The sequence below is a fragment of the Leucopleurus acutus genome (assembly GCF_964270905.1).
Source record: "Leucopleurus acutus genome assembly, chromosome: 3".
Taxonomy (NCBI): Eukaryota; Metazoa; Chordata; class Mammalia; order Artiodactyla; family Delphinidae; genus Leucopleurus; species Leucopleurus acutus.
The window spans coordinates 159748486-159766218 of NC_139145.1; the positions used below are offsets into that span (position 1 = coordinate 159748486).

General features: G+C 36.5%; 1 protein-coding gene across 1 annotated transcript in view; it reads left to right on the forward strand.

The window, feature by feature from the left end:
* Positions 1-17733, forward strand: part of CDH18 (cadherin 18) — a gene marked incomplete at both ends in the record, with an annotated part of 348690 nt that overhangs the window by 74325 nt on the left and 256632 nt on the right. Inside the window, one exon of the mRNA XM_082836814.1 lies at positions 15432-15726. Coding sequence (XP_082692940.1) covers positions 15432-15726 — 295 coding nt within the window. The remainder of the gene's footprint in view (positions 1-15431; positions 15727-17733) is intronic.

Consider the following 17733-nt stretch of genomic DNA (forward strand, 5'->3'; position numbering starts at 1 on the left):
TTGTGAAAGGGTGTTAGATTTTGTCAAATGGTTTTTCAGAATCCGTGAGATAATCATATAATATTGGTATGTTTTATGATATTGATTGATTTCATATGTTTTAAGCAACCTTGCTTTCCTGGATAAAACACACTTTATCATATAATCCTTTTTTTGTGTTGCTGAATTTGATTTGCTAGTATTTGTTGAGGATTGTTGTATCCTATATTTATAAGGTAAATTGATGTGTAGATTTCTCTTTTTGTGATATTTCTATCAGGTTTTTGTGTCAATATAATGCTGGACTCATACAATGAGTTGTAAATTATTTTTTGGAGAAGTTCACAAAGAAGTGATGTTAATTATTTCAGTGTTTGGTGGAAATCACCTGTGAGGCTATCTGGCCCTAGACATTTCCTTGTGGGTTTTCACTGCAATTTCAGGATGTTGCTTTTCAAGACTACTGTGGAGCTGAGGGGGAGGGGGAAGGATGAAAGTGGGGGAAATTAAAAGACCGCCAAAGCTAACAGTTCACACAAAGATTCAGCTGTTTTTCTTGCTTACATTCTCCCTGGAATTCTGTAAGTCTTTGGTTAATTTCCAGAGATCTGAAAAAGTTGATTCTTACAACGTTTTGCCAGTGTTATCATTGTTTTTATGGAGGAGAAATTTTTAGTGGTCCTTACTCCACGATTTTTGCTGAAGTCTACTGTATATTTACATTTAATATGATCATTGATAGGGTTGGTAGACATTGGCAATATTGGTTTTGTTCCTACTTTGTCTTGCTGGTTTTTATTCTCTAACATTCCTTTCTACCTTCTCATGGTTTATTCAATTTTTTTTTTTTTATAATTCTGCTTAATTCCTCTATTGACTTTTTAAGTTATGCATCACTTTATTAAGTTGTCATGTTTGTTCTGGTGCCAAACAATGTGCATTCACAACGTATAAAACTCAATTTGGAATCAATGTTGTACCACTTCACACCTGACACTTAATGTTTGCTACGCTATTACCTCTGCACACTTCACACATGATACTGCCTGCTTTTCAATTTCCAATTCACCCTTCAAATTTTCCCCTTCACAAATTCAATACCTTCATGACAGTGTCTACTGGAGGAAAAGCACACAACATAAGAGCTGTGAGTTTAAGTTTTGTTCAGGGTCTTACTGAGACTGCCGTGGGAGACAGCCCCCCCAGTAACTCCTTTGAGGGGACTGCTCCAAAGGGATAGTGGAGAAGCCAGGATATATATGATTTTTGGCTAGGGAGTAAGTGCAGTCAAGCATACATCTTAGAAATAGAGTTACAGATGTAGAAAATAAACTTATGGTTACCAGGGTGTAAGGGGGGATGGTTAAATTGGAAGATTGGGATTGACATATACACACTACTATGTATAAAATAGATAACTAATAAGGACCTACTGTAGAGCTCCTAATAAGGAACTCTATTCAATACTCTGTAATGGTCTATATGGGAAAAGGATCTAAAAAAAAGTGGATATATGTGTATGTATAACTGATTCATTTTGCTGTACATCTGAAACTAACACAACATTGTAAATCAACTATACCCCAATATTTTTTTTTAAATGCATACATCTTGGCAAAAGATTACTGTTAGTTACAAAGAACAGATATCTCAGGTAATGTTTTAATGCTTTTCTATATGTGAAAAAATGCAAGAATCTGGGTACATTAAAATTCATCCTGAGGTATACATCAAACTATCTAAGGGGCCTGTTTTTCCAAAACACAGAGTGCCTCATCCTGTTTTTCATCCTGAGCTCCTCTCAGGGTGCAATGTCCCTCAGCGACTGCAGTAGATAATGCCTTAATCCTTGTAGAACTGGGTGATGAGCCACATTCTTTGTTTTACAACAGTATAATTGCGTTTATCTGCCCATTCCATTTTTTTCTACTTCCGTCATACCTTTTAGTCAAATAACCTTATAGAACCCATCTTACAATGTTATTGATCTTGCTTTAAATAGTCAGTTGTCTAAGTTGATTTTTTAGGTGTTTTTTAAAAAATATTTACCTCTCCACTCTATACTTTTAGATCTCTTCATTCCTTCCTGTTAAACCAAGTTTCCTCTTGGTATTATTTTAATATCTTGACTCTATTTTATAACTTTGTAATTTCTTTATTTCCTATTTGGTACACTATAATGTATCATGAAATTATTTGTGAAAATGTTAACAATCATATTTCATTCTTTGGTAATATTCATTGAAGAGAGGTGTGTTGCATACTGTAAACATGAAAACAAATGAAATGTGGCTCTTACCCTCAATGAGAGTCAAGTAAATTGGGAGAGTTGGGGAATTTCATTGAGAAAAAGCAGTAAGTGCTGAATGACAGGTAAACAAGGGGTTCTTTGGCATCACAAAGGAATGGCAGCTTATTTGAATGAAAAGTTCAAAGGATACTTCACAAAAGATAGGAAACTACTTATCTTTGGGCAGATAAATAGAAAATATCGAGTTTGAAGGGGATCAACTGTGGACAGTCTGGCTCTTTTGGAGCTAGATTATCTAGTTTAGTTTGACTGAAGTTTAGTATCCATGGTGGAGTGTGAAAAGATCAAGTTGGGCACACAGACAGGAGCCAGATGGAGGGGCATTCCAGCTGAAGGCCGTGGGATGCTCTAAAATGGATTATTCAGGAAATGACCAAATTCAAATTTTATAAATAACACACTGAACTGTAGTGTGAATAGAACGTGGATGGAACAGAAACAGAAAGATAATAGGAGCATTTAGGGAATAACAGCAATAATCTAAGTTAGTGTGAGAGCATGAATTAACACAGTGGTAACTGTGACGGAGAGAAGGGGGTGGAGGAGTTGGAGGTTTTAAGGAGGTGGAATCAAATAATTTAGAAAGTTTGAATGAGGAGAAATGAAGAAAGAAATCAGTATTAACATAAAATTTCATCTTGAGTGACAGGAGAGTAGGATAGCTCTGGTTATTCAATCTGATGATAAACACAACAGAAGATACAGATGAGTTCAGGCTTGTAACTGAGCAACTTGGATTTTATGGTTTAAAAATTTCTGAATAACATTTCTATCCTTAGCAAGCTTAACTGAGAGGAAAATCTGTGCACAATTGTAGACCACAGAATTTTTATTTCAACATACAGAGTTATGTGGGCTCAATGCCGTGTGGAATAACTTCGTATTCCAGCACAGAAAAAACTTAGCAAGACAGCTCGTACTGTCTTCCTCATTGATCCTCAATCCACAGCTTATTCCATAAAAAAACACTTCACTATTCCCATTTCTGCATTTCCAGAGTGAACATTCAATATTTGAGAGTTTTGCACTCTGTCTCCTGTGTTGAGTTAGCATCATCGTGTTCTTAAAATGGCCCTTTCTTTTAAAAAATATGTTATTCACTAACATATTCAATAACCAGGATATGTTTGCTGACCTTATAACAATTTCTGTTGAGTGTTAGGGTTAAATCCAGAATGCAAATGCTTAAGGAAAAAGTTTGATGAGAATTTTTTAAAAATCTTGAAAATAATTTTCATCTTTTTATAGAAATGGAGAAATACGTCTATAAATTGAGAGTCAGCGCCCTTTTGGAAAATTTCCCAGCAACAGAAAGTTGGTTTCAACTCATGCCTCTATCAGAACATTGACTACTTTGTGGGTCTGATGATCTTCATTGCTCACTGCGCTAAAAATTTTTGTAACTTTATAGCTCTCTGTGATTCATCTCAGCATACTGCTTGTTACATAGTGGGGTTGCAATTAATTTCTCCCATTTAATTACATCAAATTGGTTTTTAACCTAGAATAAGCACAAGGCCAGAGGGATAGCTAAATAGAGTTGTAGAAATCATAAAGCTTAGGTGAGGGACATATGAGATGGGAAATGGATACATATCCAAAAATTTCAAGATGGACTAAACATGCAGACAGTTATGAGTAAGCTTTAGCTAGCAATACTGGGCAACTTAATGCAGTAGCCTGAGAGATGTGGCTGAATTCAGGACAGAATTTAGCATCCTGAGGCATGGCCATAAGAAAGACCAAATTCTTAAACATCTCAGAATGAGAAGTAAACAAAGATTAGAGGCCATGTGTGGAGATCAAATGGTACCTGTGATTTTCTAATTATTCTTACTGTTTTGAGAAACGGCTGCAATATATTATGGCTTTTCCACACAATTGGCTTTAATAAAACCCAGAATCCTTGTTTAATAACAACAGCAACATTTATACTAAAAAGTAATGGATACTCATTCAATAACTTAAAACTGTGAAAGAAATATAAAGGAAAATTGACTAGCTCACTGCAGTGTAGCCTCTTTTTCTGTCTTCCCTCTAGTGTAAGACGCCTGGATTATATCTTTCTTTAATTTTCTACTTGATCATGTTCATAAATAGGAATATATTATATATGTAGTTTTATTGTTATTTATATTTTTTCTCTAAATAAGATCTTGTCTTCTGCATTATTCTACAATATGATTTTCTCAATGGACAGCAAGTTATGGATAGTTCTTCAGAGCTAAATATATTCACATTATTATTTTAATAATTCATAAGTTGTAAAACCATCTCCCTCCAGCTGAAACTTCAGATTTCTTTTGCCTCTAAAATAATCAATAATTATTATTTTCATATAGCTATCGTTATACACAGGTGCTTAATTTTCCATTTTATTTTCTCCCCCAGGACACTAACATGCTTTATTGATTGCTCTTTCACAGTATCTTCTGGTCCCTCTACCTTTTGAATTTTGAAATCCTACAGGTTTCAATCATCAGTCCTTGCTTTTTTTTTTTTTTTTTTTTTTTTTTTTGCGGTACACGGGCCTCTCACTGTTGGGGCCTCTCCCGTTGCGGAGCACAGGCTCCGGACGCGCAGGCTCAGCGGCCATGGCTCACGGGCTCAGCCGCTCTGCAGCCTGTGGGATCCTCCAGGACCGGGGCACGAACCCGTGTCCCCTGCATCGGCAGGTGGACTCTCAACCACTGCGCCACCAGGGAAGCCCTTTTTTTTTCTCCATTTATTTCATTGATGATATCCTGTTTCATCGCTCAAAATACTACCTTTGTCCTGATACCTACCAAGTTTATAAAGCCAACAACATTTGTCTTCTGAACTCCAGGCTGAATATACAAATGACTTCTTGGAATCTCCACTGGTATCTCGAGTAGAAATATCTCATTTAGCATGTCTGAAGTTGAATTCCTAATCTTCTCCTTTCAACTTCCTGTGCCTGGATCCTTTCACATCTCGGTTGATTGCAACTTCATACTTTTAGCAACTGTGGCCTAACACCTAACATTTGTGCTTCACTTCTCCTTTCACTTATACCCCATATCATCTTTTCCAGGAAATCTTTTCTTTTTCCCTTTCTTTCATTTTTTTCCAGCTTTACTGAAATAATCGACATATGACGTTGTGTAAGTTGAAGATGTACAACATGTTGATTCGATACAATTGTGTATGGCAAAACAGCACTGTATCCTTATCTAAATCCTCCATCCCATTATATAATTATCATTTTCTTTCTGTGGTGAGAACATTTGAGATCTATTCACTTAGTATCTAATAGGCTCTTATTAGCTATTATAATTATGCCATACATTAGATTCCCCAGAAGTTGTTCATTTTATAGCTGGAGGTTGGTACTCTTTGACAAACATCTTTCTTCCCACACCCCTCAGCCCCTGGTAAGCACCATTCTAGTCTCTGTTTCTATGAGTCCAGCTTCTTTAGATTTTATATATAAGTGATATACAGTATTTATCTTTCTCTGTCTGACTTATCCCTTTTAGCATAATGCCCTCCAGGTCCATCCATGTTGTCACAAATGGCAGGATGTCCTTTCTCATGGCTGAATAATATTCCATTGTATGTATATATACCAGATCTTCTTCATCCATTCATCTCTTGACAGACACTCAGGTTGTTTAGTATCTTGGCTATTGTGAATAACGCTGCAGTGAACTTGGGACTGTCCCTATCTCGTCAAGATCCAATTTTCATTTCCTTTGTATATATACCCAGAAGGGTAATTGCTGGGTCATATAGTAGTTCTATTTTTAATTTTTTGAGGAACCTCCATACTGTTTTCCATAGTAACTGTAACAATTTACATTCTGACAAATAGTGCAAAAGTGTCTTTTTCTCTGCATTCTCACCAATGCTTAAATCTTGTATTTTTGATGATAGCTGTTCTAACAGGTATGAGGTGATGTTTCATTATAGTTTTGATTTGCACTTCCCTGATGATTAGTGATGTCAAGCACCTTTTCATGTACATGTTGGCCATTTGTATATCTTCTCTGGAAAAATATCTATTCAGTTCCTCTGTCCAATTTTGAATTGGATTGTTTGCTTTTTTGCTATTGGGTTGTATTGCCTCCTTGTATATTTTGGATATTAACCCCTTACCAAATATATGAGTTGCAAATAATTCCTCCTATTCCCTAGGTGGTCTCTTCATTTTGTTGATGGTTTTGTTTGCTGTGCAGAAGTTTTTCAGTTCAGTGTAGCCCCACTTACTTATTTTTGTTTTGGTGTTGTTTGCTTCACTTTCAAAATATATTCATGATTGCACTATTTCCTACCACCTTTATTACTACCCCTGGTCCATGCTGTTGTTATCAGTCATCTTGTTACTGCAGTAGCATTCTGTCAGTGTCCCTTGCCTTCACTTTTGTTCCTCTATTTCCTGTTCTCAGTAATGAAGCCAGCAGGATCACTTTGAGATGTAAACTAATGATGACACTCCACTGTCATAACCATCCAGTGTCTCCATGTCATACAGTGGTCCTTCATGATCTCACTTCCAATAAGTTCTCTGATGTCTTGTCCACTACCTTCCTCTTTGCCCATGCTGCTCCAGTTATACTGGCCTCCTCCTGGTTTCTGGAACCTGCTAGTAATGTTCCTAACTTGATCCTTTCACTCTTTGTTGCCCCTGCCTGGAATGCTCTTTCCTGAAGTGTGCATTTGGCTATCTCCCTCACCTTCTTCCAGAATTTGCTAAGATGTCATCTTTTTAATATGCCTTATCTGATTCCTTTATTAGTTTCTCATTGCTGCTATAACAAATCACCAAATTAGTGGCTTAAAACAACAGTTTTTTCCCTTATAATTCTTTCGGTCAGAAGTTCAACATAGTTTTCACGTGGTTAAAATCAAGGTGCAGGCAGGGTCTCGTTCCTTCTGTAGGCTCTTGGGAAGAATCCATTTTCTTGGCTTTTCCCACTTCTAGAGATGTCTCTTGGGAGTTACACCAAGTCTCTTACATTTCAGACCCAGCTATGAAGCACTGAATCCTTCTCACACTTCCATTGCTCTCTCTCACCCAGCTGGGATGGATTCCTCCCCTTTAAGGACCCAGATATTCAGATCTGTCCCATCTAAAAGACACCAAGGTAATTTCCTCATCTCAAAAGACCTCAACTTCAATCACATCTTTTTTTCATGTAAAGCAACTTATTCAAACACTTCCAGAATAAAGACATAGACATCTTTGAGGGACAAATATTCTACCTACCATATTCCTTTATTTAATATCACCATTTCTATTTACCACCCACCCACTTCTGATATTACTTCATTTTTTCTCTCTTTCCTTTTTTTTTTTTTTTGTGGTACGGAGGCCTCTCACTGTTGTGGCCTCTCGCGTTGCGGAGCACAGGCTCCAGTCGCGCAGGCTCAGCAGCCATGGCTCACGGGCCCAGCCGCTCCGTGGCATGTGGGATCCTCCCGGACCGGGGCACGAACCCGTGTCTCCTGCATCGGCAGGTGGACTCTCAACCACTGCGCTACCAGGGAAGCCCTCTCTTTCCTTTTTAAATGTGGGTCTTGCATATTGTCTATTGTCATGTTTTCTGCTTACTGTCTGCTTTTCCCCAGTGGAATGAATGTAGGCATTACCCGGGCAGGGATCTCAGCCTGCTTGTTCAGTGATGGATTTAAGTAAGAGTACAATGACTGGCACATGGTGGACATTCCAAAAAATGTTTGTAGGATGAATAAACTCCTCAAAGTGATTGATAGATCGAATGAGACTCTTACATTTTATTGTCAGATGAATTTTCCAAAGGACTGAAACTACTCACACTTCCATTATCTTTCTTTGCCCTCCATTCTTAGTGCAATTACTGCTTTCTTAACGAGGAAAAGGGGCTAAAATGAACAGTGATGGCCAAATTTAAATGAGGATAAAATCACAGCACACTGGAATGTGTGGGCAGTGGTTTGGGTCAGTATTTTTTTGGAATTATAATAATGTTTAGTATTCTGTGAGGTTTTTTTTCTTTAAAACCAGCTGCCAGAGCCACTCCTTTCTCAACTAGACCTTGACTGGGAGATAAAAGAAGACATGAACTCTGACAGATAATAGGTTCAATTCTAATTGAACCTATTCTAATTGTTCTAATTGAACAATTCTAATCAGTTGGTCACTTTTTGAGGCTTCCCAGAAATTAATAGCGAAATTCTCAACCACTGAATGCCTCCTGCACTGCCCAAATATTTGGCGCACCTGAATGGGGCTCTCTGAAGTAAAGCTAGTGCCTACAGAATTAAAACAACCTCAGACTTTATAGAGGTATTTTGTAGTTTTCCATCTTGTGTGTTAATAGCCCTAAGCTGCGATTCAGGGGTTATAATAATTAAAAATGTGTTCCTTTCTGCTCCTTTTCCCTTCTTCCTTTTCATTCGTTTCCTTTTCTAAGAATACCAATAAAGCAGTTGAAAGCTAGAAACTAAAATTCAATGAGACCTTTGCATGTTTGCAGAGACCTTGGATGTTTCTAGTTAAACAAATGCAAACCTTCTTTTCTTACCCTCATCTAATTTCTTAACCTTTTAATTGATTAACATTAGCTTTGTGGTTGAACAAAATGCTTTAGGCTACTGTTTTTAACATACCTTTTTTACGTATTGATGCATAATTAAAACTGATGGTTGTGTATTCCTTTTTTTGCATGAAGAGGCTGATGTGTTAATTACCAATAGGCTGTTACTCTTCGATGTGTTTTTTCTTCGCATCAATTGGCGCAGTGGTTGAGTCCACCTGCCAATGCAGGGGACGTGGGTTCATGCCTCAGTCTGGGAGGATCCCACGTGCTGCGGAGCGGCTGGGCCCGTGAACCATGGCCGCTGAGGCTGCGTGTCCGGAGCCTGTGCTCCACAATGGGAGAGGCCGCAGCAGTGAGAGGGCCGCGTACCGAAAAAAAAAAAAGAGTTCAATTGGATTTTGTTTTATCTGCTTATAGTTTAAAATATAACACATTCTGGAATGAGAGATGCATAATAAGTTTTAATAACATGTCTTTCCTATGATCCTCACATAGGTCTCACATTGCTATATAATATTTCTGACTCTTTCTACTGGAATTATTATTGTAAATAGAAGTTTCCTATTCATAAAAATGCATAAATTATGTAGTCAAAAAATCACAATTTTAAGTTAGTGACCTATCTTTATAATATAGCTTGAACTCCTAACTAAAAGCAACTTTCAAAATTAATTGCTCTGACACCATCTTCTTAACCTTTTAAAGTTATTCTTCCCCAAAGGATAGAATATTATCTCAGTGAGGAATTCTGCATTAGAGTAAAAGCTATGAATTTTTAGGTCCCGATCCTAATGTGGTCAAGGGTGAATAAATAGTCTTCTGAGGGGAACTCATGTGTGTCACATTAACTTTCTAAGTGCTGTGGGTTACTCCTTAACACTAAGGAAGAGATAATTTATTAAAAGAATGTCAGAGAAGTGTTCATTTTGCTTCACTTGGGTGACTATGTTTTCTTTCTGCATTCTCCTCCCCTTTCTGTTCTTTAAAGAACAATTAATTAACCCTATGTTTTTATGTGATCAGATACACAAGGATTTTTTACTCTTGCTTTAGAACAGTATAATAGCTCTCCTTTAGCATAAAAATATCACTCACTTTGCAAAATCTCATGACTCTAAAAGTATATTCCCACCACTGTGTGTTATGATAACACCCTGCTACTATTCTCTTTGTAGTATTTCTGAACTATATATAATGAAAATCAACTTTATCTTCCAAATATTTTTATATATTTAATGTAAAAAGGATAGAAATCTCTCAAATCGTCTAGTAGCTAGCTAAATTTACAATGTAATATTTTACTAGTTACTAAGTCAGTACCGTGTTTATATCCAGAGCATTCCTACTTTACATACGAGACTCCCGGTCTCTTTCATTTGATGTCTCATTGCTGCCCACCCTCGAAGATAGCACATTTCTAGTCTGATTATCTGTATAACGTGATTATCTGTATCTAAAAGTTTTCTCTCCATGTCTTAAGATTTCTACCTCTACTGCACTCATTACTGCTCATACATTTCATTCATGTGTTCATTCATTCACTCACACATTCATCATATTTTGCCTTATAAAACCTAATACAAAACATGTGTTCTTCCAGAATCTTAAAACCTACTTGTTAAGGAAAACAAGACAGTGTAGCCAGTGTTTCCCCCAAACTCTGTTGCAGAGTGCATGTTGTAAATAGAGCTAAAGATTTGAAAATAGGTCCAATGGAAAAGAGGTAATCCTGAGGGTGGATCACTGAGAGGGTGGGACGAATTAGGAGATTAGGAATGACATATATACACTACCATGCATAAAACAGAGTCTGTCATGCAGAGTGAAGTAAGTCAGAAAGAGAAAAACAAATACCGTATGTTAACACATATGTATGGAATCTAAAAAAGAAAAAAAACTGTTTCTGAAGAACCTAGGGGCAGCACAGGAATAAAGACACAGACATAGAGAATGGACTTGAGGACACGGGGAGGGGGAAGGGTAAACTGGGACAAAGTGAGAGAGTGGCATGGACATATATACACTACCAAATGTAAAATAGATAGCTAGTGGGAAGCAGCCGCATAGCACAGGGAGATCAGCTTGGTGATTTGTGACCACCTAGAGAGGTGGGGTAGGGAGGGTGGGAGGGAGACACAAGAGGAAGAGGATAGGGGACATATGTATGCATATAGCTGATTCACTTTGTTATAAAGCAGAAACTAACACAACATGGTAAAGCAATTATACTCCAATAAAGATGTTAAAAGAAGAAAGCTAGTGGGGACACACTATAAAGCACAGGAAGCTCAGCTTGGTGCTCAGTGATGACCTGACCTAGATGAGTAGGATGGGAGTTGGAAGGAAGGAGGTCCAAGAGGGAGGGGATATATGTATACATATAGCTGACTCACTTTATTGTACAGCAGAAACTAACACAACATTTGGAGTAAAGCAATTATACTCCAAAAAAATTTTTTTAATTAAAAAAATTCTTATAAACTATTAATCAATTGACCTACTGCTACTGTGCTGGGTTTCCACTAGTGTTACATGGTAACTCTCATTTCAAGATTCCAGCAGGCCAGATGAGAGATTTTAAAAAATCCAATAAAGTGATCATCTACCTTAGTAAAACACTCAAGCTGAGTATTATCAACAACTTATGTAATCCAAATACATAGTTATAATATTTTGACATAACTTTGACTGTGTTGTACAGTAATAAATACTGGTTAATACAGTTCACTGATTGTATTGCACATTTATTTTCTAATTAGACATAACTTCTGAAACATGCTAAATTATATGTTAATTCTCAAAACTTTATAAATGTGAAGTCAGATTCAAGTTTTAGAATCTAAAGCCATAAAGCTACTGACATTTATCTTTTATTTGAATTATTTAGCATAATCAGTATAAAGCACAGAGCATATAATTTTTTAACAGATGCTTTAGACTGACAACTTTACTACTTCTTTTACATATTTCTGTTTCTGGTCTACATCCATACGCCTATTTTAAAAAAAATATGTATAGTTAACTCTTTGTAATGTGAACCTTTAATCCAAGACTAAATAATTTCAAATTTACCTCGCTAAAAATATAAAAGAGTATGCGAATATATCCTGAGGAAAGGAGTTAATTGTTACCATTGTTTTGTCTTTCAAAAATTAGTTGTTAGAAGGCTTAACCCTTGCCCTCAAGTGTTTTTAATTAATTATATTTATAATATATAGATTTATAATTTATATACAGTATAGCAATAACTATTAAACCGATCTCACCTTTTGTTAATTTAATAACACGAAAGTTCCAGAAAAGGTTTTAGAAACATTTGTTCAATGAATTTGTTGCTCTACTTGGCTGTGCTTTGGTTATGGATAGAGGCAAAGTTAAAGAATGTGAAACAGACTGCTCTATCGATGTTGTGTAGACGTCTGCTGCATAAATGATAAATCTTTTCTTGTAGGTGCTAAAATGATGTGTCAAGAGACATAAATAAATGAATAAATTCACTTTCATACATGCATACAACTGTCTCTATGAAACTCATTTTACTTCTTCTTTTAGTAGTTAATTTAGTAATGAAGTGTGAATCTTTGAAAGCTGTGTTTTTCATATTTTGTTAATGTATTTTTACTCCTTTTTACAAAAACTCCAAAAAAGCAGTTTTGAAATGACTTAATTGGTTGAATCTAGCTGAGTGATTCCCATCAGAATTTTGTCCCTGATTATGTCCTATGTGTTTTCAAGAAATAAGTTAAACTTTTCCTGATGTACTATTATTTATGTTTCAGATGCCTTCATTTTCCCATAAGAATAGTTCTTTCCTTATATAGTCTTTTTCTATATTTTATATTTATCTATTTGTATCTGCATTGGGTCTTTAAAAAAATTTTTTTAACATGTTTATTGGAGTATAATTGCTTTACAATGTTGTGTTAGTTTCTGCTGTATAACAAAGTGAATCAGCTATATGTACACATATATCCCCATATCCCCTCCCTCTTGTGTCTCCCTCTCACCCTCCCTATCCCACCCCTCTAGGTGGTCACAAAGCACCAAGCTTATCTCCCTGTGCTATGAGACTGCTTCCCACTAGCTATATCTTTTACATTTGGTAGTGTATATGTGTCAGTGGTACTCTCTCACTTTGTCCCAGCTTACCCTTTCCCTCCTGGTGTCCTCAAGTCCATTCTCTACGTCTGTGTGTTTATTCCTGTCCTGTCCCTAGGTTCATCAGAACCTTTTTTTTTTTTTTTAGATTCCATATGTAAGTGTTAGCATTTGGTATTTGTTTTTCTCTTTCTGACTTACTTCACTCTGTGTGACAGACTCTAGGTCCATCTACCTCACTGCAAATGACTCAATTTCATTTCTTTTTATGGCTGAGTAATATTCCATTATGTATATATGTGCCACATCTTCTTTATCCATTCATCTGTCAATGGATACTTAGGTTGCTTCCATGTCCTGGTTATTGTAAATAGTGCTGCAATGAACATTTTGGTACATGTCTCTTTTTGAATTATGGGTTTCTTAGGGTATATGCCCAGTAGTGGGATTGCTGGGTCATCTGGTAGTTCTATTTTTAGTTTTTTTTTTTTTTTTTTTTTTTTTTTTGTGGTACATGGGCCTCTCACTGTTGTGGCCTCTCCCGTTGCGGAGCACAGGCTCCGGACGCGCAGGCTCAGCGGCCATGGCTCACGGGCCCAGCTGCTCTGCGGCATGTGGGATCTTCCCAGACTGGGGCACGAACCCGTGTCCCTCGCATCGGCAGTTGGACTCTCAACCACTGAGCCACCAGGGAAGCCCTATTTTTAGTTTTTTCAGGAACCTCTATACTGTTCTCTATAGTGGTTGTATCAGTTTACATTCCCACCGACAGTGCAGGAAGCTTCCCTTTTCACCACACCCTTTCCAGCATTTATTGTTTCTAGCTTTTTGATAATGGCCATTCATTTCTGATGCAGGCTTTCTCTAGTTGTGCCAAGCGGGGACTACTCTTCACTGAAGTGGGTGGGCTTCTCATTGCGGTGGCTTCTCTTGCTGTGGAGCATGGGTTCTAGGGTGTGTGGCTTCAGTAGCATGCCAGACCAGGGATTGAACCCCTGTCCCCTGCATTGACAGGCGGGTTCTTAACCACTGTGCCACCAGGGAAATCCCTATATTTTATCTTTTTAAAAATATCTTCTAAAACTTCAGAGACTTTAACATAAACCTTGAAAATTTTCACTTTACTGTGGCTAGAAACCAAAACACTATGTGAACAAGGTTATATATTTTCAATGTTTGCAAGGGTCAGAAATGTGCAAAAAGTGAGTAGTTAAGGTTATGTGACCAAAAAGGTTTCATATGAAGGATAACTGTTCAGATCTCTTAGGAGAAACCATTCTTCAAGTATGTGTTTGCAATTTAAGATAATACTGAGGTCGTTCTTAGCTAGAAATATAGCAGTAGTATTCATGGAAATATTTAACTGAACTTTGATGTTATAAGTTATAGCAAGATATTAAGTGTGAACCATATGCAGTTTAAAAGCATTTGCTAATATATAAATGATAAAAAGAGGCTTATAATTATCTTACCATTATTTATCTTTCTTGTTGAAATCCTCTGCTGAAATATTACTCTATAATGTCTATTCAAAGAATATTTGATCATTTTAATTTAATAAGTGAAATTTTTTAGTGTATCTCAATTAATTAAAAATTAGGGCCTACTTATTGATTAAATCTATTACTGTTATTTAAATTTTGAGTTAAAGTTTCATAAATTTTCAAGAAAGAAAATATTCTACCACAAGTTTCTTTTTAAATTCTAAATGTAAACAATTAATGTAGAAAATATTTATTTTTCCAAATTATAAAATTAATGCTTCTGTGACAAATAAGTGCCTCTTTTGTGGAATTTTTCTTTCTTTCTTTTTTTCTTTTTTTTTTTGCGGTACGCGGGCCTCTCACTGTTGTGGCCTCTCCCATTGCAGAGCACAGGCTTTGGACGTTCAGGCTCAGCAGCCATGGCTCACGGGCCCAACTGCTCTGTGGCTGTGGGATCTTCCCGGACCGGGGCACGAACCCATGTCCCCTGCATCAGCAGGTAGACTCTCAACCACTGCACCACCAGGGAAGTCCTTTTGTGGAATTTTTAATAAATAATTTGAACGCCAATTTGTCCTACAATATTTTTTTTTCTAATTTTAATGTTGAAATAGAATGACAAGCTATTAATTTAAAAAAAAATCCCTACAAGTATGGAAGGCAACAGTGATTTACTAGTAGTTTCTTTTTCCAGTTCTATTCTATGTAGGTAGTAAAGTGTGGATTTAGTAGAATGACCTCAAGGGTTATTGTTTTTCTTTTAATAAGTATTGCTTATCAATTGTTTTTACATCAATAATTGGATTTTAGACAGATCATAATAAAAATATCCATATTAATACCAAGTGTAGAAATACTGCAGACCAATAGATGATTGTAGCAACACATGGGACACTGTGGAGAGAAGAAAAGTCATAGTCAAAACTAAGTATTAAATTATAGATAGGTAGTTTTCAGAGAACACGATGTGAAGTTGGAGTATAATTTCATGTTAAATTATTCCATCTTTATTTACAGCTGCACTCCAATTCTGACAAAGGAGATGGGTCTGTGAAGTACATCCTTACTGGAGAAGGTGCTGGGACTATATTTATCATTGATGATACCACGGGTGACATCCACTCAACAAAAAGTCTAGACAGAGAGCAGAAGACCCACTATGTGCTTCATGCTCAGGCTATTGACAGACGAACAAACAAGCCCCTTGAACCTGAATCTGAGTTTATCATCAAAGTGCAAGATATCAATGACAATGCTCCAAAGTTCACAGATGGACCATATATCGTAACTGTGCCTGAAATGTCAGATATGGGTAAGAGAAATCATTTTTATATTTTGGCATTTAATATATTTTTGGTGATCCAAAAATCATCTTTTGAAGACCAGTTTTTAAATTTTTGGGGGGTAGTGAAGAAATCTGAAGAAGTTCCAAAATATTTTCATAATTTCCTATGGCCTAAAGTGTTAAAGAATATTTGGCCTAGCTATTCTAATATTTATTAAAACAAATTTCTGAATCTGTAAGTTTAAGAAACAGCTTGATCTCAAGGAAAAACAACCATACATCAGAAAACACTTACAATTCTCGCTTAACTGGCATAATTCTTTGACCATACCAACACATTCAGTGACAATTTGTATAGATACAGATAATATAATGTTGGAAATCTATGTCTTTTATACTTGCAGGTTATGATCAAATTATAATAGTATTAATAGTACAAGCAATAGCTAAATTAATCAATAAACTTTGCAGATATCCTAAGCATTTACATCCCTTATTTATTTTAAAATGTATGACCACCCTGTGAAGTATTTTGAATACCACTTTAAAGCTGTGCAAAGTGGTGTACAGTATGTAAGTAACTTTCCCAAATTCTTTCCCAAATTGCTAGAAGAAATTGACTCTAGGCTTTCCTGAATGCAGAGCCTACACTGTGTTTGATAAGTCGTGATTGAGGTCTCCAGTCTTCTGATCATCTGGGTTTCTCCCACCACTCACAGATTTCCATGGTTTAGCTATTTTAGTTTATCTTTATCTCAGATGATAAATTTCCTAAATATACTTAAAATAAAGTTCAGCTGTGATAATAATATTTTTATTACCTCTGTGAGGCTCTCAGTTTGGATTTAGAATGTATATTTTGAATAAAGGTTTTACATATTTAAGTTTCCTGTATATGTATGGGTTTTAAATTAGGTATTATGGTCACGAATCAAATCACTCTGTGTAATTGGATATATATATATATATATTTAATTTTTCCAGTTTTATTGAGATATAATTGACATACAGCACTGTATGAGTTTAAGGTGAACAGCATGATGGTTTAACTTACATATATTGTGAAATGATTACCACAATATGTTCTGTTAACATCCTTTGTCTCATATACATAAGGGTTTTAAATTCAAGATTGCAGTTTATTATTTTTTTTCATTTTATCTCTCCTGAGATTGGCAGATAGCTTCTGAAGCTGTTGGGGAAGCAAGTTAGAGAGACTAAGTTCTCCTTCTTAACCAGAATCTCAGGGGAGAAAGCCATTGCTAATCTGGCTCCCCAGGGACCAGAGTAGAACACAGGGTCCAGACTCAGAGAGCCTGTGGAAACGCCCAGAAGACACTCATGCTCATTGGTCTCTTAGGAAAGTTGAACAGCTCAACACCATTATTCCTGGCAGGTGAGAGTTTGTGTGAAAACTCCAGAACAGACTTCCTCCTAGCACCTTGTCAAGGGACTGACAGCCCATCTGCCAGTCCTCTTCTCCTATAAAAGCGAAGAGTTCTATGACTCTGCCACTTGAGAGAATGCCACTGGTAAGGTACTGCCAGAGGCCAAGTAAGAACGCCAGGGAGTGCAAAGGAAATGACAGTCACCAGGGCAGGCAAAGCACCATAGAGAGAAAAAAGGGCACAGCAGTCATTACCAAGAAAGGGTATTGAACTGTAGGTAATCAGAGCACTAGTGTTTTAAGGACACTGCAGAGAGATTTCTGTAACTCAAAGCCATGTTTTCTATACACAAGTTAACAACAAAAACATCAATGTATGCATTGAGGCATGAAGGGTCACTGATAAGACCCAAATTATTTTTCTGGAACTTAAGGACATCCCAGACTGGAAGCAGGAGCTAAAAATCAGAACGCAAAAATACAACTATATGACAATTGTGAGAAATAGATGAGACTTAGAATATATGTTAATTAGACCTAGCATGTGAATAACACATGTTCCCAGAGAGCAGGAAACAGCAGATGAAGGAGAGGAGCAATAACACTTTTTCCTGGAGGTGAGGAATATACAGAATTCACAAGTTTAA